This window comes from Magallana gigas, chromosome 9 (assembly GCF_963853765.1).
Source record: "Magallana gigas chromosome 9, xbMagGiga1.1, whole genome shotgun sequence".
Taxonomy (NCBI): Eukaryota; Metazoa; Mollusca; class Bivalvia; order Ostreida; family Ostreidae; genus Magallana; species Magallana gigas.
The window spans coordinates 24,299,246-24,327,044 of NC_088861.1; the positions used below are offsets into that span (position 1 = coordinate 24,299,246).

General features: G+C 31.2%; 1 protein-coding gene across 5 annotated transcripts; it reads right to left on the bottom strand.

The window, feature by feature from the left end:
• Positions 1-35: 35 nt before the first annotated feature.
• LOC136271480 (uncharacterized) lies at positions 36-27,799 on the bottom strand. Of its 5 annotated transcripts, XM_066071558.1 has the most exons (15): positions 27,714-27,799; positions 22,863-22,933; positions 21,386-21,611; positions 17,139-17,255; positions 16,933-17,023; positions 16,573-16,712; positions 13,251-13,319; positions 12,028-12,099; positions 10,842-10,892; positions 10,383-10,448; positions 10,206-10,254; positions 5,951-6,006; positions 4,064-4,804; positions 2,980-3,131; positions 36-955 (listed from the first exon to the last, which is right to left on the bottom strand). In XM_066071558.1, exons 1-15 carry the CDS (start codon positions 27,796-27,798, stop codon positions 761-763), a joined length of 2,181 nt encoding a protein of 726 aa, XP_065927630.1. In that variant the 5' UTR covers position 27,799; the 3' UTR covers positions 36-760. The 5 variants fall into 5 exon arrangements, with proteins under 5 accessions (XP_065927630.1, XP_065927634.1, XP_065927632.1 ...); XM_066071562.1 differs by lacking the exon at positions 10,842-10,892 and having other exon boundaries at positions 5,951-6,000; positions 10,206-10,251; XM_066071560.1 differs by lacking the exon at positions 10,842-10,892 and having other exon boundaries at positions 10,206-10,251.

Here is a 27,799-nt window from a genome sequence, read left to right on the forward strand (position 1 = left end):
TATATATATATATATATATATATATATATATATATATATAATGTTTTCAGTATACGATAACACAATAATCCATTTCTCTCAAATTTAATCCAAAGCGCTATCGCCTGATCGCTCTTCAGTGGATTTCAAATTGTAACAGAAATAACAAACGTTGACGTAGTTATTATGACGTCATAAAGTAGACAACGTCACGAACAGTGTAAACAATATCTAGAGATGGCGGCAAATATTTTTTACAAACACATGTAAACGTTATAAATTATGTACAAATGATATAATTGTTTTAAAATAATAGGCTATTAAAATGAAAATTAAATAAAGTCAATGTTGAATAAATAATGCAATTATCGATTAAGTTAAGGTTTGAATTTATTTATGAAATATTGTTCTTTTGCAAGTCGCAACTGATCACTTTCCTCGCGTACTTAGTAAAATGGAAAAATTTCAAACCGGCCTCTCCCGCACACATCAAAATGTTCACTTCACGGAGTGTAACGAACAGAAAGATCCCTTATCTGCTGCATATGTACCCATCATACGGTCGGCTAATTTGGTCCCTGTTTGACCAATGTAATTTTCTCCGCATCCATCGCAGGTCATGCAATAAATGATGTTTTTGGATTTGCAGTTCATATTAGGTTTTTTTTTGTCCAGTACAAACATGAATATGAATTCTTACAATGTCATATAGGAAAAAACATTCAGGATGCAATGCTATATACATGTAGGTCAAACAGAGTATAAAATGTAATTCAAGCAATTAGCACAGCTCGTCCCTAACTCTGGTTAAGATTTTTCCCAGCAGATTATTGCCTTTCCATTTTAATGGGTCTAATGCCTTCGTGTCGTCTTTCGATAACCCTATGGCCCATTTTGTATCATATGGGTTGGCTTCAACCAGGAGTTTTGGAATTGTATTGCACAGTTTTTCTTTTAATCCTTTGTTTTGCGAAAACTGAAAATGTAAGATACTCGCCATCAACAAAAAGAAGGAAAAAATAGGCTATACAAAGAAATTTAATAAGGTAGCATTCATGCAACACAATTTTATAAGATGGTATTGATATGAAGATGTTGATGTGAGTTACGTAGCAAAACTAAATTGAAATATTTATCAATGTTCAGCTCAATATGCGGCTGATATCACTTATTACTGTTTTTTACATCTTTGTCATATATTTGAATAAATGGCTTATTTTCATCTTCAACTATGTAATGTGTTTTCATTCTCATCAAAAAATCTAGTGCAGTCGTCTTGCCTCTTAATAACAAAGGAACATAAATGTAATTATTTTTTTATATCGTTTACTTAAAGCGAAATATTACCCTTTTCCTCCCTGTTCGATATAATCTGGAAAATCAACTACATGTACCTGTGTGATATTAACCCTAAGGGAGTGATATTACATTCGAAGATTGCCGGAGAGGGGTATGATTTATATTTTTTTTTCAATTGTACTTCTTGATACTGTCGATTTTACAGTTGTGATTTTCCGGTTCCGTATATCACCACTCTCAGAAACTGACGACGTACTGCGCATTAAATAACCTGTATTTTTTAGCGCGTTTGAAAAGAGTTCGTTTCAAAATAGCTTTCTTATATACATTGTAAGTAAACGTCATACAGTTGATTTTAAAAAGATAGTTTTGTAATTAAGACTTTTAAATGGACATGGGTATATAATAAATTTAACTTTACAACAGTAACTTGATCCAAAAAGCCGGATCACGTCTCGTTGCCAGGCGCGGATCATCAGATCAAACGAGACGCGACCGAGGGCTTATATAATTGTAAGATGCGATATAAATTTTTTCATGTAATAATCTACATATAACACTCTGCTGTCTTATGCTACGTGACGTCATAATTAAACATCACGTACCTTCGGGCAGATGATTGACGAAAATGAAAAAGGAAACAAAATATATTAAAACTGAAAAGTTTAAAGTTATAAATGTGAAGCATTTATTGCTGTTTCATTTGTTTTTCACAAATTGATAAATATTTACAAAAGTGAAATGTTTCTTTGTTAATCTTCAAAGAACTCTTTCCCGTGTGTAAAGTTGTTGACGTCTTGCAGTAAAAGTGTTTTGCAGCACACAATTATAACGTTTACAGAAAAAAATGAGGTTTAAACTATGGCAGATAATTATGCAAGGTTCATTTTGCATTTTCCATTATATACCAAATGATAGCCCGTTGTCTGGAAAGTAAATTATACAATGTAAGCACCTTTGCTTTAAAATGTCTCACCTGACAGGTGAGATATTTTCCTTCGAATATTAAAATCCCAAATGAATATAATTATTTATATAGTTTTCTTACAGGAAATATTGAAAATCCTATAAACTTTTCCAAAAATATTATAGGAATTCTATTTCTTATAGTACAAAAGTATTCCATGCAGGAATCTGATTTGTTGATTCCTTAACGGTGACTTAAATAAATTTCGCGACTCCAAAACAAGGTGACGTCATAATAGGTAATCAGTCAAGGCAAATAAACAATGAACGTGTTATGCAGTGGTTGGCTAACATAACGGGTAGTAGGATTTACGAGTTATTGTAAAGAAAAATCAGATAAAATCAAAAGGTAAAATCAGGTAGCGTAGGTTATACGAGCGGCAAAATATAACCAGTTACTTTTTAATTCCAAGGAAATGGACTTGCCGAAATATTGAACTCGTGAATTCCATGTTTTACTTGAGAAAATTGCAGCGATCTGTTTCAAATATCCTTTTTTTAATTTATAGAACACACAGACATTTAATTTTCATATCCGAACTTGTGTCTCATCAATGCCAACATTGTTTGAAGTTTAATACAAAAAACATCTAATACACCCTCACCCATTATTACATTAACAACATGAAGCTAAGTTAGTGAAAAAGTATTATAGAAATACATAGGAGACATTAATATTTGAATATACATCTATAATTTTTAACCTGAGAACGTTGATACGTAATGTCACAATACCTTTTCAATGTTTCCTGCTTCGACAATAGCCTCGCAACAGTCATCCCATAATTGTTGGCTAAAATTTTTTACTTCTTTCCCTGATTCCCTTATTTCACGAGGATCATTAAGCGCCATGATGACTTCTGCAAGTTCTGTATCATTCATTATCTCTGTAAAACAGATGAAAAAAATTGAATAAGAAACATTGTGACGATATAAACTCCCCAGTTAAAATGGCTTCTTACCTAAATATCTAAAATGATTATCAACAAGTAAAGAAAATTCGGATCGTTTGTTGGTTGACTAGGGAAATATTATTTCAGTATGATCAGCATCCAGAAATATGATCAATCTGTTTTCATTTAAATTCACAAAAGTTATTTTTTTTAAATGTTTAATTGATGATTTTGCCAAAGTCCTGCAGCATTAATTCAATATATAGACAATTAAGATCAGACTTATGAATACTGTAAACATGTTTTTGAGAGGCTCAAAGATTTTCTTTCAACATATACCTATTCCCGCTCCCTAAATTAGACAAATTACGCATCAACATTTTCTAATTTGTATTACAACTATATCATGTACATTGAAATAAAACTTGTAATCAAAATCTTGTTCTAATAATTTATGGAATTCATCCTGCAATCACCCCTTGCATTGACCGAATAACCCAATGCTACGGTCAATGCCTCGTGCATTTACCCGACGTTCAAATGAATTATTCCATTATCATTTTTACTTCGTTTACGCAATGGCGTCATGGTTTAAACGAAAGATATGCAGCAAAATTTGTCAAAAATAGCCTGTTTTGTGATATTCTGTTGCAAGATGATCAAAATACATGATAACTGTCTTTAAATATAAGCAATATTTGGGATTGGGTCGAAAACGTGAAATGGGCTTGGCAAACTTCACCCTCTAGATCTATCACGTTTTCTTACCCTCGCCCAAATATAGCTTTGATTCTAGAAAATAACCATGTGCACGTATTTTATATATACATGTTCAAAACAAGCACAAAGGCCAATATACACACATATTCCTGTCTTTAAAATTTTGATTGTCATGTAACTAAAAACAACCGCCAGAAACATCTTACCTGCTTTTCGATGTACCATGTATTGCTCAACACAGTTATATGTTTTTCCATCGACAATGAACGTACATGGATACCACATACTAAAGACCGAATTTTTTCCCGCAAATAATTCGAACCTGTCTTTTTCAACTTCAAACTCAAAATGTTCAGGCACTGTTTCCGCTGGTGTCCATCTTTCAAAAAGTTTGGCTTCGTCCATCAACAAATCCATCCTTTGTAAACTACCTATCAACGTGTGTTCTTCTTTTCTTTTGCTATCTGATGTTCCAAAATCAATTGCAGACAATGGCTCCTGGGTCCTAATTTGTTTGTATTTTGCTAGTCTTATTTTTATTTCGTCATAATTACCAGGTCTCAGGTCTTCATCATGTATTTCTCCTCTGGAATCCCTGTGAGTTTTAGGATCATATGACATTGTGTATTTCTTAGTGTTGCATGTATCTTTGACAGGTGTGAACTCTGCAGGCTCTTCTCCACTATGCTTCTCAAATTCAGAGTCGTCACAGTTTGTATTACAATATATACTTGAGTGAAGTTCATTTGTAACTCTGTCAGTCGGTTCTTTTATGTTAACATAATCTTCACCCTCGTCTTCTAGTTCATTCAACAGCAAAACATCTCTTGATGTGTAAATTTTTTTTTGTTCATCTCCTTGCTCTTTTGGGTCACCCAACTTTGTTTTTTTCTCTTCGTCATTTGTATCCTTTCTACTATATCTGTCTAATTCAGATTTACTCAAATCTGTAGAACCAATTAAATTTAATTCCATATTTCCTCCTGCTTTTACAAATTCCTTACATGCAGCCTTTGAAGTAGTTTGTACATTGCCTCCTTCTTTGACACAAGCACTGTCTTTTTCTTGTGCATTTGAAACATCTTTTAATTCATTACCATTTAGGTTTATATCCTTAGGTCTATGACAAATATTTTCCGGATATTTAATTTTTTCTTTTGATTTTGAATCATCAGAAGGTCTAGAGGTTGTAGTTGATGAACTTCCCTTTAACCCTTTAACTACCAGAGATTTAATAATTTTTATTAAAAACTGACAACTAATTTTCAGGTCAAATTTATCATGTTTTCTAGCTACTTTTACATAATATAACATATATATATTCTGAAAGGTAAAATCTTAAAGTATCAAATTATGCAAAGTTACATGACGTATCTGTTGCCATAGCAACTAGAGACGTGCTTAAATAGAAACGAAGGTTATTTTTCTCACTTGTGTCCATATAATATATTTAAATTGCAAAATAACTTTAATAAAGTAGGAAATTTTAATTATACCCTGTTTACACGAGTCAGTTTAGACTTAAACTAAGACAACTTCAATCTGGTACATATGTAATACTTTAATGATAAGAGTAAAAAATGTTTATTTTCTATTCTACTTTAACAAAATACAAACCGTTTTGCTACAGATCAGTTATTAACAAAACACAAGCATTTTATTATCAATAACTACCAAAAGGCGTCAAAAGGCGTCTATGGGCGTTAAAGGGTTAAAACAATGTGTTCCTTTGCGAACTTATTACCCATTGTGGTTTTTGCGGAACTCTTTATCAACTCTTTAGGTGTCAATTCTGGATTGCTTTTTCGTAGATCTTTAACATTAGGATGTGATATCTCTAAATAACGTATAAACTTTCAATAACATTCTTTATATGGGGCTAACAACACGCTTTATCTTTTGACATTTCTTTGAGATATGTCAATCAAATAAACATTTAGCGGAGAAGCAAAGTTTTATGTTTTGATTGGTAAAGAACTATATTATATGATTAGGGCCTAAAATTGTCAATATAAAGGTTCATTTACGTAAGTCATAAAAACCAGAAAAACAAATCTCTAATTCTAAAGTAAATGATGTTTATGATTGCTTACCTGCAATGCTTAATCCATTTTTATTTTCATGGAAACATCCATCCGCAACACTGTAACTAAAGACATACATGCATAAACCACATTGCTCACCTTTGTATATTCCTAATTTATATTTCTAACATTAAACTCTTAGCATTCGTATTCCCTATACTCCGGTCAAGTTTGTAATGTTTAAAACATATTTGAATATTTGTGGTACAAGACATCGTGTTTTGTACATACCGTATAACGGGTAATTTTTACTGCTGTAATTTTTTACGAATTTGTCATAAAATATGGTGATTTGAATTTTTACGCGTTATTTTTTTACGAATTGGACATGTCCGTAAAAATTAAAATCATCTGTGGTAAAATGTGGAAATTTCACCGTGACTTTGTTACAGTTGACACATACATATACAAATCAGAAAATCGTTTTTCTGTTAACGATTCCTTATATTTATAGCTAGGGATGTCAAATTGGTCAATTTTTAGTACTCGGTTACTCGGACGTTTTTTTTTCGATCGAGTACCCGGGTACTCGGTAAGGGTGTAAATAAATATGAACAAGTACATTGATAACTGTAAAAACTTGGTCACTTTTGTAGAAATTCCTCCTTATGTTTAAGACAAATGTGATTTAACATGTTTGTCGTTCCCCCTGTATAGAATAAGCTAGTTTACTCGCACAGCTGATATTTTACGTTTTTTGAATCTTCAGTTCTTTTAAAATATTTCCAGTTTAGGTCTGTTCAATTTCTCTACTGTGTGCAATCTAATTTATATAATAGACTATATAAACGACGATGTTCAGTGAAACCAAATCATTAAAGTAAGCCAAAAAATAAGGGTCGAAGACAGCCAAAGGTGAGAAAAGCTAGGTAACAGGTGCTTGGTCACGATAATTACTATATAAACACTGCCATAGGCGATAGCGGTCATTTAGCATATTTAGAGGCGCAGGAAATCCAAATTACTATGTACAAGTGCAATGGACGTTTTAAGTTTTAAAACCGATGTTTTAATGCATTATTAAATAAACTTGGAAATATTGAAAAATATACATCCGAGTAACCGAGTAACGATTTTAGTATTCAATACTCTGACGTTCGATCGAGTACCCGGTTAACCGGGTACTCGTTGACATCCTTACTTTATACATTTACCTTTATTTCATATGTGATATTCACTTTACTTATTCCTATTTATCTGGGTATCATCATTGATGTACACCATGTGCTCGTCTCAGTTCGATTTACCGGGAAAAAAAGAAAGACAACTCCATTTCAAATTTTTTTCTCTCTCTTCTTCCTCTCCCAACCAAAAAAGACATCTAGCTATTAACGTGGATTTATACGTATATTTAAAAAATTCTCAAGACTGACTGAAAGATCTAAACTGTTATCACCACCTGACCAAAAACGCCCTAAATATACCTACATGTACATGTACATGTACAGCCGTCAGAGACTGAGCTGAAGTTCATGAACATTACTCTCATACGTACGATGTAGAAATTTACGTGCGGTGTTTTTTTACTTCTGTGAAAATTTACGTGTTTAATTTTTACGGATTTATATAACTCGTAAAGATAAGTAAAAATAAGCAGCACGTAAAAAATACCCGTTATACGGTATATCAATGAGTTTATAGATCAACGTCTCTTATAATCACTTTTTATTCCGGATTTTACAGGATGTTTAACGGTATATCGCATCAGCCTCTCAAAGTCGACAATGTTATTTTGATGTCGATTTAATATTTCATCTATCGCTTTCACCTTTACTGTTAAGACATATTTGATACTAGATATGTTGAAAAAGGTGTTTTTGAAAAGCATGTAATAAAGAAAACAAGATTTGACTATTAAAATGATGTAAACATTGATAAAACTAGTAACGCAAGGATTAATCAAAATACTGAAAGCCGGGCTCTTTTGGTGTGTCTTTGTGCATATTGTGTTGTAAAGACTGAAAATCTTTCTCTCTCTCTCTCTTTCTCTCTCTCTCCTCTCTCTCTCTCTCATGCTTTTAATGTCGGCAAAGCGTCAGAGAGCGACTAAATTTTGTAAGCGGCTATAAACAAAAATATGTTTGTCTAGTAGAAAAAAGTTCAACAGTTGCTGCCTTGAATTTTGCAACAAGCGTTATATATTCAATCCATATTTCTTCAACGCGCAGCAAAGTAGTTCCTGGAAATTCATGCGCATTGTATGTGTCCAATATGCATAGTCTTGTTTTTAAAACACATTATAAATAAGAAAACTAAAAAAGATAGACAATTCTCTCGAAATTAAAAAAGAAACAAAATGCCAACACTTTTGACAAAACGTGGCTCTTTGTGTAACTATTTGGTATAGCGGAAGCTTTTATTTTGACGCTGTTTGGTTTTTTGTTTACTTTTGAAGTTGTGCTATTTATAGTAAGATTCGCGATTTGCAGGCCAACAGCCAGGACTCTGCTTTCATCAGAGCCCGGCTAAAAATCAATTTGCCGAAGCTTTTATGCAATAAAAAGTGTGGGTATAAGAATTCAATTTCAATGCAAAACTGCCCCGTTTTAATTTTATTTTTCTAAATAGTATAAATGTCTCGAAAAACAAATCAAATATGTTTCTTGCAATTACTACAAATTATTTTTAACTTACGATTGCTAGGTAGTCAACAAATGAACCATCAGACCACCCTTAAACTTAAAGATATGATTTATTTAGCTATTAACAATCATTTAGTAAAGAAACAATCCAGATATATATTCCTTTGAAATATAAATAGCTTGCCACATCTTCATATTCTTCTCTCTTCTACTTAACGAGGCCGATTACAGATAAAGTATGCATACTTTCGCTTAGCGTTTCATTAGTATTGTAGCGGACGTTATCTTTTGGCTTGGTTGACGCCATGGCGTGATAGTTTCAACTGCATATATTCAGCGAAATCTGTTGAAAATAGCTCGTTTGTTGCGTAAAATTGATATTGCATTGTGGAATAAACATAAATGTTTCAAAGTATAAGCTATATTTGGGCTCGAGTCGAAAACGTGAAGAGTGTTCAGCAAGCCTAGCCCTCTATCACGTTTTCTTAACCCGCCTAAATATAGCTTAATTCATATATTTCAAGACAGTACCCATGTATTTTATATCAATGACCCTTAATATGTGATGTTAATGATTTATTTATCACTTAAATAAGTCTGAATGTTTTAATAATACTATTAAGATCACCATTTCAGCCTCTGTCAAATAAAAAATAGCCATTATCTGACACATCTGGGAAATGACTTTGATAGGACCCCTGGAACAAACCAAGAGGTAAAGAGGTTTTTGTTTTTTTATTTGACCATTAAATGATTTAATGCCTTTTGGCAATAATTTTAATATGTAGAAGAGAATAAAAAATCCCTAGGGCAGAAGTTTTAGAAAAATGTAAAAAAAAATGTGCAAAATTGATACATTTCAAGAAAAATTCCATAAGGTCCTATGTTAAAAATTAACAAACTTTGAGATGACCCCTTAAACAAACGGTGGTAGATGTCTTATTTTTCCCTTGAAATAATAATTATATCAGTAGAAATTCATTCAATAATCTAGGGCAGAACAAATTAGATCCGACCTCGTTAAGGAGATTAATAAAGTCTAAAAGGGTCCCGCCCATCTAGCCCTTTTTAAGATTTTAAGTTTTATAGTACATTTTCATATTCATAGGTTTTTTGAATAAAAAAAAAGCCTGCAATATATATTAAAACAATTTAAAAATGTTATTTGTTTGTATATTTAAAATTACAAGAATGATGCATGTAAAATGAAAAGCCAATTTGGCACATTTCAGCACTTAATTAATTTTTTATGCGCTCTCCTTTTTTAATGGTTAAAATACACATTCGTTTTAACCTGTGGTGTTCCGTATCAAATTAGGTTAAATTTCCCTTGTGGTTCCAGAAAAATCGGAAAAAGATTACAGAGACAGATATAGATGGGTAAAGATACAGCTAGACGGGCGGACAGACAAGAGGCGCTTGACAAATTTGATAAGAACATTATAACGAACGTGAGCTTATGTAATAAGCGACAGAAATCATACTAACATATGTACAAATAGTTATTGTACTGATTTATATCATTAAAAGTAAAGTGCATTAATAAATTTTCTATTTGGCAAAAAGGATCAAATATGCATGACACGTTTTGCATTTTAACAAGTACTATATTCTCATATATTCAAACTCCATTACCTCATTGTTACACAGCCATTATTCTTTATCACACGCAATGGCATTACCTGTTATCATGCATTTTTTCCATCTTTCGCTGTCCAGTCTTTTCAGCTACTGAAATATAGCTTAATGGTGTTAACAGTCTGCAAATAAGTTTTATGATGACTCGTGACAAAATCCCGAAACATACCAAGAAATCATTTATATTTTATATTTTTTACAGTCACAAGATTAATGTTAACCTTCAGATAGGTCATCGTTTGATTTTTTATCTTCAATCTCTCCGGTCTTATCTACATGAACTATATCTACAAAATGAATATTGTTTTAATATAACAAGAAAAAAATGATAAAATAAAAATCAAATCAAGACAAATTCAAAGAAATTATTCACGTGCCATTTCTAGATTAATTTACTAGTAAATGATATATCTTTAGGCAAAAAATATCACACAATTTGCTTAACATAATACAGATATGGTAAAAAAACCATTTTATTAATGTGTTCTTATCATTTTGCTTGCTGACGAATACTGTATTTCAAATAAGCAAAGGAATCTTGTAAACATATTTTGGAACTTTGCTTATTTTGTATTAACACTGATATAGTGGTACATGTATAAATCTTTCTCTTTTATGATATGTACATAAGATTGTTTGATAATAATTTTTATCAAAATTAAAACCGTTTGTTTGTTTACCTCTTTTTCCTATGTTTCTGGTTACTTCGGCTAAATGTATGATTTTCTGATCTGCAAAAAACCCCAAACAGAACGTATTTATCACCTGATAATGCACCAAGGTGGCTGTAATATACTGCCCGTTTCAATTGTATTGATACTTATCAGCGAGCAACATATTGTCCTTTCAGTTTGAATCAAAACTACATTTTACGATTTTTATATTACAGTTTGATAAAATAATGGATTGCAGGTGTATGCTTCCTTAAGGAAATGCTTCCTTTCCTCAGGGTTTGAGTTCGCAAATTTGGATGTTATAAAGTTCAATGTAATGAGTAAAATTTGTTCTAAACAAAAAAGATTAAAATGAAATGAATTATTATTGACAAAACATTCAATTATCTTACTTTATTATGGAACTAGGCTTAAACAAAAATAAACTTTAAGCCAAACAGAGGAAATTCGGACTTTATTTTGCAGATTTTGTTTTCCGCGTTAACATTTTTGGCAGTACTCTAATATGAAAAGTTAAGGTTCTATATTTAAGTCTATTTAATTTATTTACATTTTCTGATGGTTTTACCTCACTTTTTCATTAAAATAAGCGTATGGCACGAATTGCAAAAATATTGAAAAATGCTTAAAACGATAAAAGACACCATATCTCAAAATTTTGATCATTGACCTCATATAAATTTTATGTCAATAGAATAAGGGTAATATAAGTACTTCCATACTTTAAATGTTTTTGTATTATCATCATTCAATTTTTTATAAAATTGGATAAAAAATGGGTAGGGATTTGAAAACTGATAGAGGAAATTCGGACTAGAATATTTCTTAAGTGTTGCTGAAATCCAAATGCTTTGTGCATGTACATTCCTATTCATAAACTGTTCATTTTTTAAGTGTTTTATTATTTGTAATATATTTATAATTAAGAAAATTTCAATCTTTCAATTTTATGGGATTTCATGATTTTTCAAAAAATATTCGATGGCCCTTTTTTACTCAAAAAGTAGGTCATTGACCTACTATTTTAAAAGTGAAAAATAACACCACAACCAAAGGTCTATAACATACAATAGATGGTATTTCATCATCATAAGTAAATTTTTTCCCCATTCTGAGTAAACGTTATTATTAACCTACCTTTTAACAAAATCATACTGAAGGCACGAAGTTTTAATAATCTGTGATATATTACCTTTGCAATGATCTCCATTTATATCTACTGTTTCCTTTATTTTTTCAGGTACCACATCCTCATTTATTTCATCTGCAAAATGCGAAGTATTAGAAGCCGGGTTTTATTTGGATAATAATATTTTAAACATATTCATTTGGTCGGCACATTGATTCAAACTTAGCCCAGAGATTTCTATTTAAAATGACGCAAACAGGTGAAGGTATACATAAACATTTGAAATCAACAACATTAAACTGCACATAATATACTAGTCAATTTGTGATGTGAATATGAGACATATAAGCACTCGATAATGTTTGTTTGAAATGTCCACTATTTTTTTCTCTAACCAATTACGAATATGTATTTTACATTAAAATGTATCCTATTATTTAGTAAACAGTGTTGAATGGTCATTTATGGTGATGAGAGAGAGAGAGAGAGAGAGAGAGAGAGAGAGAGCATTGTTTAATAGTAAGCCGACCAGGAACCCTCATTAACAGTACTCCGTAGCCTGTAAAATCCAGTAATATTTTTTGCACCACTTAAATAATGCAAAAATATTTACCGTAACACAATTTAACGCCAAAATGGTCATCAATACTACCCTCTTATCCCAACAAAGCTATATTTCAACGTTAGAGGTCTAACTATAAAGAGCAATATTGCTCCTTAGTTTTTTGTCGCTTTCTCTGTATTTATCTTTTATTGAAATAAGATCCTTTACGCTCCAATAATTTGATTTGTCGTTGTGGAGATTTTTGAAACTGCATCTAATGCAGGTTAGCTTCACAAAAAAAAAAAAATTCAAATAAAACTTTCTATTGACATCGACGAAGGGTCAAGAAGATTAAGTTTGTGACCTGCTAAGAAAACGTCAATTAAACAGTAGAAATCATATTAAAATATGAAACGAAAACTCTTTAATCCATCTACATTTAGATGCTGAGTATAGAATCAACAACTTACGATATTATTAGTAACACGGGTTTTTAAACAAAAAATATGTTATATGTTCTCGCTAAATTCTTTTTTACTGTTACAGCAAAAATAAATGAGATAATAATATATGTGGTTATATTCTGTAAATCAGACGATTCTTCTTTTACGCAGTTCGTTTTTTTCTTTTGCAGCTGCATTATGCATAGTCGAATCGGTGAATTGTATTTAAACATGGTATTCAAGTGCTTTTCTATTGAATTCATTTGGTGGCAGTATATGAACATAAAAAAGCAGAAAACCTCTTGCAGATTTGTATATACTATCTTGGTCTTTCATTAATTCTGTAGCTTCAATCTTATCTTCCTCATCTGAAAAAATGTTAAGATACAGATGTAGATAAAATCAATCAAAAATAACACTTTAAAACGTCAGTATATCTACGACAACGAGTAGAACCTGTCATTGATATAAAGTTCTTTCTAAAAGGGGTAACAAATCAAATACTAAAACATTCAGATGCAAATCATCGTATAAGGCATCAAATACGATAAATGCAGAAAAAAGAGAGCAAAATTTGATATACTGAATTTATAATCAACATTTGCAACCACATAAAACGCTATACAGTACGTGTAACATGACAGTAGTCAACTTTTAATTGTACAGATATACTTGGCGGCTTTTTAAAACATTGTTATACTGTTTTGCTTTGAAGAAATTTAGTCTATGCAAATGTTAACAAGCTCACTTCAATTAAAAATTGTTTCATACATCAATTACAATCAATGCCTGTACTCATATTCTATCTATAAAAAAAACATTAACTGTATTGATTCAATCAGCCACCTCAGGGAAGAAGCCTTTTCTGGTTTTCGACTTGTCAAAAAGTAAATGTAATTAAATGTTCAATAAATCAAGAAAAAAGGAAATTAAAATATCATATTTTTCTTTCTTCACTATTATCTTACAGCTTGGCATAGAAATAGTAATTAAAGTTTGAAATCTAACAAGGACTATATTTTTGGCGAAACATTTGCGTAGGAAAATATCACTTGTTTTGGAATTCAGAATTGCTGTAGATTTATCAATAGCATTTTAAAAACAATATAGTTAGTGTTTGATTTTTTTTAACTCGTGAGAACTAACAATAAGATACTTGGTTTCATAATATGTTTTTGAAATATGATTTGCCTATTTAAATTCATTTTTATAAGTTTTTTAAGCACTCATACTATAAATTAATTTGAGTGAAACAATCACTTAATCACTTAAGGTATCCCACTCCTCAATCTTCTTGTATTAAGAATTTCTTGAGACGTATACCATTTAGATCTGTAGAAATACAAAGGAATGGGAGGTCAGTGTTCACCCCTTCGAGTTATGGGTAATTTGATTTGACGTTTTTGCACCTAAAATGCGATTTAAGCGTGATTAGGATGTGTTGTCAGTAATCTTTTTTCTTGAAATATTGTTTTTAATTATGCACAATGATTACACTGAATAGACGGATTACGAAAAAAAAAAGTGTACGAAGCTGCATAATTTTTTGTGTGACCTTTTTACACTTAAAATAGACAATTTCTATAATAGTTACAATTTGATTTAAATAAAAACATTTTGAATATCAAGAATTTTATAAGACTAATTAAGTTTGCCTAAATATGTATTCGGTATCATTTTAACATAGTAAGACATGGATATCAGTGATGTCAAATTTTAGATATATATGGCTTCAAAGGTAAAATTCTCGTAAACTTTGGCTTAAAAAATATATACATTTTCTATATATTTGCATGATTTTGTGCTAAATGTGTATCACTCTCTCAAAATTTAGTTTCAAACATGTACTAGTCACACAGGACATACAGAACATGTCACAAACCTATCAAAGGGTAAAAATGTGAATATTGAATAAAGTATAATAAAACGAAAAGTATATAAAAATTCATAAAATTGCTTGTTTCTGTCACTTTCGACTAAAATACCTCCCGCACGAGAAAATGGTTCCCCCAAAAACTTGTTTGTCTCTTGAATTCAAATGAATTTTCTTTATAAATGTTGTGTAACTATGAAATGATGATCTTTTGTGATTTTAAATTAATAAAATTACATTCTTTTTAAATATAATGAACATATGCGCAATGAAATCAAAACACGAGGAGTGAGATACCTTAAATCGGATTTTCTCTCTTATTAAATGGTCAATATATTAGCTTTTTTGTCCATTTATACATGTATCTGAATATAAAGTCTTCATAATTTGTAAAAATCAGAAATATCTTAATATTAGAAACATAAACAAATAATCAATGATTATTAATAAAAAGAAAGTATTTTTACAAACAGAGTATTTACTTTTTACTCATCAATAACAATATGACTTTAAGATAGCTAGTGTTCCCCTCTTTTTACCCTCTTTCAACCCCCCCCCCCCCAAAAAAAAAAACCCAAAAAACACTAATAATTCTTATCATAACCTTCCATGGTTAAAGCGGCATGGTCACGATTTTGGTAAAATTTTATTTTTCTGTTTTTATTATTTACAATGCTTTAGGAATGCATTTCTAATGATCAAATGAATTTTGAGAGTCAATCGTAGAGTTATAAGCAAAATACAAGGCTCACAACTCTTTGTAATGTAAACAAGCCTCGTGCCCTGGTTTTGTTTACATATGTTAAATATATCAGTAAAATTCTGTTTCAAACTGATTTGTCTATCTTTTTATTCATTTTTTTTCGGTCTAAAACAGTACTGTAATTTTCACTTCAACATTCAAAATGTAAGCAAAGGCTTTGTTTACATAGCAAAGAATTGTAAGCTCTGTAACTCGCTTATAACTCAACAAATGACACTCAAATTTTGGTTTTGGTTGCATATTAAAAATGCTTTACTGAAGCATTGTAAACATTAAAATCGGAGAAATAATTTTGACCAAAATCGTGACCATGCCCCTTTAAAGGGTAGATGAAAGAAAATATTTGACATGTTTGTGTATTTATATGTCTGTTTGTCGGAGTATACAATTGTCTGTACGTGTGCATGTTTATCTTTGGTAGTCGACTTTGTATATATCTCTGTCTTACATGTAAGTGAAGTGAATATGGAATATAAGATGTGTATGCACTGTAATGCAGTATAATCTAATTATATTGAAATATACGAACTGGTATAAAAAAGTTCGAATAAAAAAATCAAAATATCTTCAAAATTTAAGAAAATTAAAGAAAATGCAGGCTAAGCAATATTAATTTCAGTTTAAATATTTATTCCAATTTAGTTGTATAAGCTGATAGACATTCTGATATTCTATCATTTTTTGAAGAATAGAAACTTCATATCTTGAACAAATGTCTTCATAAATGCAGATAACTACATCTCTTTTTATCCTTTAAGTTTTGGAAAAAGATAGTGACCTTGACCTGACCTTTATGCGAAAACAAGACTGTCAAATTTGATTAAACTGATAAAATCATTTGGTTTTATGATCTGTTTGAGTTTGTCATGAATTTCTTAATATAAGAAGTATGTTTGAAAACGAGAAGACTCTTTCCTAAATGTAAAAACTTAACCCCTTCTTATTTTAATTTTCCTACAACACCCTTCGTTCATTTCTTCCTTACCATTAAGCTTGGTGTTTCCGCATGAAAACTCTATCCAGTTTCGATTATATCCAACAAAGAGAAGACTCAGCAAGGACAGTGTTATGATTACGAAAATCACTAGCAAAACATAAACAATAGTAGTGGTAGTGCTTTCCTCTCTACAAAAGATTAAAAGTGTACAGAATATTTCAGACAAGTTATTTTCCAAAACAATGCAGCGTCTAGTAAATATATTTTTCTAACATGTCTTACGTCTTCATAAAAAAAGATATATTGTTAATGGTGTGTTGTCAATTACATGTAGGTTCATTTCAATTCATATTATTTCGTATAGACTAAGCATATTTTTTTTAAATATCTGAAAAATTGGGGTTTTACTTTTCTTGGTGGAATGACCTGGAGTGCTCGTGAGGGTCGAATGTCTCAGGCAATTGTAGACGGTGTGATGTATTCGTATAACACAACTGGTCTAGATAATATATTTACCTCTCTGATTAATGCTATGCATGATTTGAATTGCATTGCCTTTAATAGAAAGATTAATGAATAATAAACAAACAATTTCAAATTTACCATATACTTACATTTGTATGATTCATTGGATTGAAACCTAATCGGACAGGGAGGATCAAATTTTGTACAGTCCAGACGAGGGTCGTTGATCATTTTTTGATCTTCTATACTGTAACGGGCACAATATCCTACAAAAGATACGATTATCAAAGCTGAATCCTTTTGCAATACATAAGGTTGTCCAAATGTTTTGGGATTGTCGAGTCTATTTAACAATATTACATGAAATAGATATTCTGCATGCATTTTAAATTAGAAAATTTTCGTTGTTAATAAATATACTGAAGTTTCGGTTATTCGTGCTGTGGATGCCTGGGACTGCCTCAAAGTATTTTAAAGTTATGCAATGTAAACAAGGTTGGCAAATTCTCTCACACAGTTCCAGAAAAACAGATCCAATTGGTATCTTAGAACTGTTATATTAAGAACTTATATTGAGCATCTTGAAGTATTTATTTTGTTTCATTGAAAATTGTCTCTGTCGATAAAATTTTTAAAATGTATTCTTGATAAGTACTCCTGGATAATAAAGTGAATTTCCACCATGCTATAGTGTGTGTAAAATTGTGTAAAATTCCACCAATCGCCAATTATGGACACATTATGGTGAGGAAAGAGAATTTTTTTTAAATTTCAACGGCATGCTCGGTTTATGGTAGGTTTCTAGGATGATTCCCGCTCAGGATTATAAAAATTGTGGCGAAATATTGTATTATCTGTCTCATGAAGGAAACACCCACGCCGGATTAAGTATCTCGTTTCCTAAGCGTTGTGTCAAAATGTCATATGTAATAATTTAATATGGTATATAAATCAATTTTTCGGTGTGTTCAAAGCCATGTAGGATGTGGGCAAAGTCGGGAAAATAGAAAAAAGAGAAATTTTTCAGCGATACCTGGAAAAGGGACAAACCACGGGATATAGATGCAGTTAACTGTTTGGGGATTACTTTCTATTTGTTATCCAAAAAAGGGTGACTTTTAAACTCATGGATAGAGATCGACTGCCATAAAATTCAAGTTTGCAGATTTTGAGAAAAATACAATATCTTATCATATCATATTTCAATACCTGTTTAGTAGTTATGAGCTATTCAGTGCAAAAGGAAAGACCTGTAAGTATAAATCATCTGTTGAAACCTATATAAAAACTTAAATAGTCCTCGACAACCTGTAACTCGTACTTTTTTATGACGGTACGTCACAACATTTGAACAACACTTTGTCATCGCTTACATGATCTTGCTTTTGAAATTTACAAACGCAAATTGTTGATGAATCCTTTTTCTTGGAAATTTTCATACCTATTAAAACGATGTGAACATTTTTCATAATTTCTCATTGCTCATAACTTTCAAAATGACATGATCATTTTTCATAACTATCAAACTGACATAAACTGTTTAAGATATTTGAAGTTAATTTTACTCATATCATTAACTTTTTCTCCACCATTGTTTTGTTGGAGTATATAATTTCGTAAAAGTCGTATATCTTAATTCTTAATAGTTAAATTGTCTCTGATATTATTTTCATTAACAACATAAACTGAAATATTGAAGCATCTTCCACATATTTTACATTTCACAATAAGACTTCTGCTTTACATAAATTTTCTGCACTTATCGTTGTGCAAATGCCGAAAGAGATATCAGCTTAGACTCAGTGCAAAGGAACATCATATGATAGCTTTCGTTATACTGTAAACGTAGTTACATTGTATTATGACGAGTTGAAAAATTGACAATTTTCACACAAAAAATAGAACAATTAACGGCTATCAATTTTGACGATATTTCAATTCTTTGGGGGAATTATATTCAATTTAAAGTCAAGATTTATCGTTCCTAATCACACACAAAGGTCATTTTGGATGTGTCATTTTGTATACCGAGTAGAAATCGGCGAGGTAGTCACAAAACACACTTTAAAAAACGTTATATTTAAGTAATTTGCTCCCTTGTGTTTTAATGGAAATCAATCGCCAGAGGTGACAAAGAAATCAATCATGTGATAATTGTTGTAAGTAAAAAAGATTTGAATTTTTAAACGGTTGTTTCAAGAACTACATATTTTACTACTTGATATACAAATCACATGCATAATATTATGCTATTTCACAATACTTTCAGTATAATTATTGTATCGAAATATAAATGTCATTGTTTTTTGGAGGTTTTTTTTGGCCTTTTAGGGTAATTAGCAAGGGTCATTTGTATTTGTGATGTAAATGATTACATATAGAAGATTGGCGAGTGGAAATTTTGAAGAGAAAATAAATTGTCAAATTGTCCATGTCGTCACAATCACACGTTTTTCTTTCTCATACTGCCATAACATTTTAAGAATAAGATTCATCTTCTCTTACAATATGATTTGTGATGTTATGTTGTAAACATTTCATGCCTAAGCCAATCAATTCTTGAACAATTATTGGAGAAGTCCTGTTGATGTGAAATATTGTTTTAAAAATAAAATAAAAATACCTCTTGGAGTCGATATTTGCAAAATATTACGTTGTTTTAAACAAACAAAAACGCTTTCTAAAACTCCGCGTACAATTTTACAATGATTAAACATCTTTTGAAATATGAAAAGGGGTGTCAGACAGATGCGCAATTTTAAGGTTTTGGAAACTATTTCTGTTTTGTTTATCCCTCCAAATTAAACATGATTTACAAAACTTCTCATATGATTCTCTTGATAAAAAATTTATCTTTTGAAATATGAACGGGTGCCTTGTAGAGGCGCAATAAGGATTCGGGATATCTAATTTCCATCCAGGGAACAATGAAATGCTAAAAAAAACTTCAATTATGCCTAATTTTATTTATTACTAAATCATATAGTTTTTGATAAGTTCTGTACAATTATCACAATGAAACAAAGTATTGTAAGGTTTTAAATTTTTAATTATATTCTGGGGGTCAAAAAGGGCTAAAAGTAACGTTTATTCCATAAAAAAAATCATTGATCCCAAAACTTTCGACACATTTTCACCTAGCAACATCATCTTCTGAAATATGAATGGGTTGTCTTGTAAATGCGAGGTTCGGTTTCAGAAATTTAATTTTCATACAATGATTTTTGGCTTAAAGAAATGGCGTTTTTTTTTTCATAAATTAAACAAGCCATCCAAAATCCTCTTCATTTTTTTTAAAAGACACATTTAATTTTATCTCTTTAAATATGAAAAGGACTTGTAAAAGCCCAATAAAGTTTTTGAAATTTAGTTTTCAACATATCAACACATCAACTAGATGATTAAAATTACCTAATAAAATTGAAAAAAAATAGAAACACCTTGTCAGTCATTTACAACAATAAAAATAAATTACACTGACTAATGTGTGCTTCAAACTCAGACATAATGTGTTGAAAAAAATTGCAACTTTCAACAAATTCATTAGTCAATTCATGTATTAAGCACATAATATAAGTCCCAAAATATTTAAAAAACAAAATCAAGATCCGGTTAACCTTTAATTAGTTTTTATTTGCAACATTTTCTCTTGAATAATTGTCATTATCGGAGAATTTAGGGTAAAAAGGTACAAAATAATCGTGTAATGCTAATTGTAGAGCATTTCAAAGATCGTTAATCTTGAAAACTTGAGAAAAATGTACAGTTTTATATTTCAATGCTCAAAATACAAAACTGTACAAAATGTAGTTGTTGTTTCTTTTGTAGTTTCTTTAGTAGTGTTAGTTGTAGTGCTAGAGTTTTTTTTTCTTTGTCATATTCTCATTTAGTTTTTGTGTCCTGGAGAGAGGACTGGTTGTCCCGAACATTTGACAATTACATTTGTTCGTGTTGTTACGCTCCATTTTTTTGGCTTTATTTAATATTCAGTTTACTGGCTTAGTATTTATGTCTATATCTCTCTATTAACTATATCTCCATTTATCTATCTAGCTATATAGTCTCCAGATCGATCGGCCGCACGGCTTACATCATCCTAAACACAGAATTTCAAAACTGTACAAATTTTAGTTGCTTTTTCAATAATTATTTTTTTGGTTGGTAGTGTTAGTCGTTATTGTAGTTCAACATGTCATATTTAAATAATTCTGTCGATCGTGATCAACAACATAACAAACGCAAAATAAAAACAAGTAAATTGAAAAAAAAAACCTTTACAAGTTCGCAACTTTGTTTTCGTTTTCTTAGTATTGTGACGTCATACGCTTTAAATACGTTTGAAATACGGAAAGATCCTTTCGTGGAAAAAGTACAGAAAATTATTGGTTATACTTACCTGATATAAAATATAGAGGTGCACAAACTTCTAACAACGCTGTTGCTTCATCGTTTAAAACGCAATGATACACAAAGTTCTCTGCTTTTGTACATTTTTGAATTTTTCCGACATCATCACATCTTTTCCTAAATGACGCTGATTTCCATTCTTTAGCATTTGAAGGACAGCGAGACACAAATGAAACTGTAGGAACTGACTCAGGACACATTAATGATACTGAAACCTTAAAAAAAAGACAATATAGATACGTAGTTATATTTTAGCCCTCGAAAAATATAACTGTGTATATATAGATAAATACCTGGCATTTTTATGTCGCATCCAATATTAGCCAGAGGTCACTGTATATTAAATATGATATTCAGAAACCGAGGGCTAATATGAGAGGCGAAATAAAAAATACCATGATGTCATTGATTTGATATCATATGTACTTATAGAAAATATCCAAAAAAATCTATAAAATTAATGAATTAATATTGTCAACAAATCGCTCCGTGTCTATAAATTATTACTTATTAGGTTTGTTACTGTCTACAGAAATTTATCGTGTTGATCAATCTCATAGATTGCGAGGCAATTTATGAGATTGATCAACCCGATATGTTTCTGTAGTCAGTCAGTCAGTTACAAACCTAACAAGTGTTTCGTTTTCCAGATGACTATCAAGTGACACATTTATTTACAAAAAGCGATACTCTACGCAAATCCATGTATACAGGTTGTCTAACATGTCGTTCAATTTAACTCTTTAACGTATAAATCCAAGCTTCACTAATGTTTGCTTACAATGTTTTGTTGCTATTCAATTTTAAACATTTTCTCCCTTTTCCTTGCAGATATTTGAGCAAATCTAGACGCTTCTATTTTGTTCTGCTCCAGACACAGCAATGTGACGTCAATATTCAAAAGGAAAATTTCAAAGGGCAACTGTTCCAAAATTTTAAGAACTTAAAGCATACCATTTCTATATTATATAATTCCAAATGTCGAAGTGAGTAGGCGAAGCGTTGGACAATGGCGGCCATATTGCCGAATAATTTCTCACAGAAGTAACATTGAGCTTTATGAGGCAGTCACGATTAGCTGCGTTCCTTGAGCGCGCCAACAGAGCTCTCGTGGCGCTGTTGGCGACCTCACTCCGCTTCTACGGCGTGTTTATCAGAACGTCGTGCCACAGCGCGTACTTTGTGCATGTTCAAAGTGCTCGCCGTCGCATGGCGTTCTTAAAAGGCGATCCCACCGGACGAATGCGTTGTTACGGCGTTTACCCTTGCATTTTACATTATTTAGGGACGCAGCTGGATCGCCGTTTTATTACACACACCTATAGTTTATTCCACACGGGTAGGCAAACTTTTAATTTATATTTCACATAGCGGAGGAGGGTATATAAGTTTACGATATATATTTATATATATGTGTGTGTGTGTCATACAAAAAAAATCAATAAATGAAATAAAACAATACTTACAGTTACTGTGATAACTAAACTGGCGAATATGACGAATGAAAGCGCGGACATCTTTTTCTCTTTGTCACTAACTATACAAAACAAAAGTAGAACAAGAGATCAATAGGCCTTAAAGATCACCAGAGAAGCATAAAGCACATACACAAACTTATCGAGGAGTCTCATGTATGCACTTAATTAAGTTTCATTCTGGAGGAGAAAAATTATAATATTGTAATGATGACAACCTCCTTGCCTGATCTATTTCAAAATGGACTACGAAATATATACATGTAATTAAAGCGGAAAACTTAACCATTATAATAGAGTGCATGACCTGATATTGAAAAGGTGCAAGAGTCCGATAGAAAATTTCTCCACATTTGTTAACTCTCAAGAAAGGTTTTATGTATATATGTTTTCATAGATAAATCTAAACCATAGTGACTAGTATACATGTTTTATAAAAAAAAAAACAAACCTCCGATCCCCAGGGGCAGACAAAAACTCTCCTTTGGGCATTAATAAAAGCAGCTTTTAAATTTCCATGAGTTACTGACTTCTAGATCAGCTTTTGACTCCTAAAAAGACCTACCCTATATAACTATTTTGACCCTGTCCTAGAGTCAGAAATCCTGCCTCGAGGGACACTAAATTTATAATTTTGGTAGAGGGTTTCCTGAATTTTAAAATTATAAATTCAGTTTTCTTTACAGGTGTTTGGGAGTAGATAAAATAATTTTCAAACAGTATATGCATTAACACTATACATCCATTTTGGTCCCACACTAGAGTCAAAACCCTAATCCAGGGGGCATTTAAATTACAACTTCAGTCGAGGACTTCCCGTTAACATAATTATGAAATCAGTTTTTCTGACATACGTGTGAGTGTAGAGAAAAAGATATTTAAACATTTCATGCATTAACACTGTAGGCTATATTGCACACCACCCCCACCCCCACGACTAGAAACCCTGGCCCAGGTGCCATGAATTTCACAATTTGGGTAGAAGACTTCACGGACATCATACCTATACAATTCCATTTAATTTCTAACAAATATTCTGGGAGTAGAGAAGAAGATTTTCTAAGATTTAATACAGTTTTACTATCTGACCAAATTGGCCTCACCCTAGAGCATGAACCCCTGATCCAGGTGCCGTGAATTTCACAATTTACGTCGAGGGCTCCATGGACATTATAACCATGCATTCAGATTTGTCCTCACACGTGTCAGAGTAGAGAAGAAGATTTTTTGGTTGAACTCCAGGGGAGGGCATGAGATGGGATGCGGATATTTAAAGCAAAATGAAGAGAAACCGTGAAGGCGCAACGCGGACATTTTCGAACTTTCACCTGAAACTGATCTGTTCTGTTTAAAATTGACTTGTCACAAGCAGATTTGCCCAGATAAGCGTAGACAATGGTGTGTATATATATATATATATATATATATATATATATATATATATATATATATATATATATATATATATATATATATATATATATATATATATATATATATATATATATACACACACACATGTATATATATATATATATATATATATATATATATATATATATATATATATATATATATATATATATATATATATATACACACACACATGTATATATATATATATATATATATATATATATATATATATATATATATATATATATATATATATATATATACACACACATGTACATGTAAAACTATTTTTCAAATCAATTCTTAATTGCATCTCGACAAACTCTAGTGTCAGCAGTGTAAATACATGTTTCTTCGAATATTAATTTTCTCACAAATTAAAATTACATGTATATATCAATGATATTCTATCATAAGTTTGCCATGCATCAGATCAGAAATAATTTGCGGCTCAAAATTTACAGGATAAAATACAGATTTTAAAAGGCTGGTTTAGATATAGAAATAGTTATAATATTTGAAAAGGAAAATCTTCTGTATTAAGAGATCAGTGTTACAAAATTCGTGCGCGGACTTAGAATGAAGAAGAGTCTAGGGTGATTGAAATTAAAAAATCTTAAATTCACATAAAAAAGTACTATAAAAATGACTCGGAACTCACCCCTTTTCGACAAGCATCACCAAACCCCTACCCCTCCTACTCCACGCATGTAAATAATTTATTTATTGTTTGTAAAACTTTTCAGACTAAAATTGAACTTAAGTAGGATCGAATATTATTTCTCAATGCTGTATGTGATCATAACATCCAAATACATGTACATGTTTAGTCTGTGTGTAGAATTACATTCCATAGGACTCCGACATGGTGTATACGTAGATATCGATTTCCTCTTCTTTCAAGAAATTATGGTTCACAACCTACATGTTTACTGTTGAGTTCATTGTGAATAAGACAGCTATTGGGATGCCAAAAAGTTAGGATTATTTTCAAGAGGTGTCGTAAATTAGGACGGCTTCAAAATGTTAAACTGACTAAAGACTGTCTCTTTAATTTACGTATTATGATGTTTCTTTCCAAGAAACCTAACTATAGAAATGAAAACAAGATATTCGTGAGTCGATATTTAACAGGAAGTTAGCATCTGATTGGTAAAAAAAAAGCACCCCACAATATGGCATGCCTATACAGTACCGATCAGACCCAACCTAACAGAAAGTAAACCCCAACTAAACCCTGGGTTTACTTTCTGGGTTTACTCTGGGCTTACTTCGGGTTTACTAGAGTGGAACCAGAGTAAACCCAAAGTAAACCCAGAGTGGACACAGAGAGTAAACCCAGTCAGAAGTATACCCCTAAAAGAAGACGCTAACAGTGTATTCAGAATATACAAAGGGTAGGAATTACAGGCAGTAGGATGGTAAGATAAAATACTATTCTTCCTCACACTCCAGTGCTTACAGTTGACATCAAAAGCAATTTCAAAGTAAACCTAAAGTAAACCCCGAGTGGACCCAAATTTTCAAAAAGTAAACCCGGAGTTAACCCAAAGTAAACCCCAAAAGTAAACCCAGGGTTTAGTTAGGGTTTAATCTGGTGTTAGGTTGGGTCTGATCGGTACTGTATACACAAATGGTGTGTTAAAATTTGAAGCATCTGCAATAAATAGTTGCTGAGAAATCTTTGACGCAAATTTTTCTGAAAATTTAGACTAAAATAAACAAATTCGTCATTTAACAGTAAGTTGACGTCCAATTGATACAAAAATATATCCCACGATATAGTATACCTAAACAAATAGTGTCTAAAAATGTTAAGCATCTGCAATAAATAGTTGCTGAGAAATCTTTGACGCAAATTTGTTTGAAAATTTAGACTTAAAATAATCAAATTCATCATTTAACAGTAAGTTGACGTCCGATTGATACAAAAATATATCCCACGATAAAGCATACCTACACAAATAGTGTCTAAAAATTTTAAGCATCTGCAATAAATAGTTGCTGAGAAAAATACATTTTTTTGTTACGGACCGACAGACAGAAAGACGGACAGAAAGACGGACACACAAGGGTAAAACAGTACACCCCTCCTCCTTCGGAGTGGGAGTAAAATGATAACTATGTCACTTGATACCAGGATTTATTTTTTTTTACAAAAAAAAAAGTTTAATCAAAATGATTCATTAATGAGAATTATCTTTTTTGGTCGAAAAATTGAAAGATCGTTTAAAATATCATTTTCTTTAAATTTTGGAGGATAATTTTTATTTGTGTATGTTCTTTGTTGCTTTTATTTCTGCTCTAGAATGTCGCAAACGAAACCACCAATACGAAACTAAAAAATCTTTAATCTAAAAAAAAATTAGCTATTTGATAAACATGCTACGCGAGGATACAAATACGCAGACAATAGTCTTTTATTCGGTTATTCTCCGGAAGGCTACTCGCTGAAACCAGCAAATAAAAATCTCACGCAATAATGAAGTCTTATAAAGGTGAACAGGAAGAATTTACCTGTGTGTTACCGTATTTCACAATTCAGTAAAATTAGCATGAACTCAGTGGAAAAAATTGCATTTTTGTTTTGAATGTAGTCATACTTTAAAAAAAACCCACAACAATGGAGTTTCAGTAATTATCTATAAATGACAAAAAGAACTTTTTAATCAATATGCATTTCAAGTAGGTTTATCCATCATATAATAATCAATTCCATTTTTCAACTTTCTATTCTGCAGAAGACGTACTTTTTATAGCGGTATTACACAATTATAATAATAGATCTAACAGAAAAAAGGGACATTCAGTTATTACACATCTTGTCAAATATATAAAAATCCCATATCGCCGAGTAGCTGTTCGGAAAACGAGCCTTGAGTACATGTAATAGTAGGCACTTTTCTGAAGATAAAGTGAAATCTTTGTTCCAAGTTGTCGGCCATTAGTTTTTAATACATGCAAACCCAACGAAAATAAGGCATTTCATGAACAGTTACATGTAATCTATTTCACTATTATAATTAATAGTAGTTTTCACACATTAAGTTCCAATTAAGTTTATCAAATCAAAAATATAGCTTGCATATTACGTCTCTATCTTTTTGTTAGATGCATTATAAATACGTAGATTTAAATTTACCTTTTAAAATCTGCTGTATGTTGAAGATATGATAGCAGTATTATATCTAGTAGCTAAACATTTTATAAGGACACACACCTACTGTCTGTAATGATGACACATATAATGCTATTGGGGTATTTTCTCTTGTCATTTCCTTTTAAGGAAAACTGAGCGCATGATTCATATTGATAGTATGATGATTTGTTAACACTAGTGAATCTCATTTACCGTTTTTGGGAACTGGCCTAGCTCTGAAAAGTTGAACTAAACAATTTATATATTTAGTAGTATTTTACACTTACTTCTTTCATCGATGAATTCCAAGTGTACGGTGTCGCATTTAGTCGTATCCAAAGTCCCTCGAACCGGATGTTTTATTCGGTACATA

Coding starts and splice junctions, on each gene's coding strand:
- LOC136271480 (XM_066071558.1), bottom strand. CDS start 27,798: ATGTACCGAATAAAACATCCGGTTCGAGGGACTTTGGATACGACTAAA. Junction 6,007..10,205: donor GAAAAAATGCATGATAACAG/GTAATGCCATTG, acceptor GTATGTCTTTAG/TTACAGTGTTGCGGATGGAT. Junction 956..2,979: donor AAGCAGGAAACATTGAAAAG/GTATTGTGACAT, acceptor TTACATTTTCAG/TTTTCGCAAAACAAAGGATT.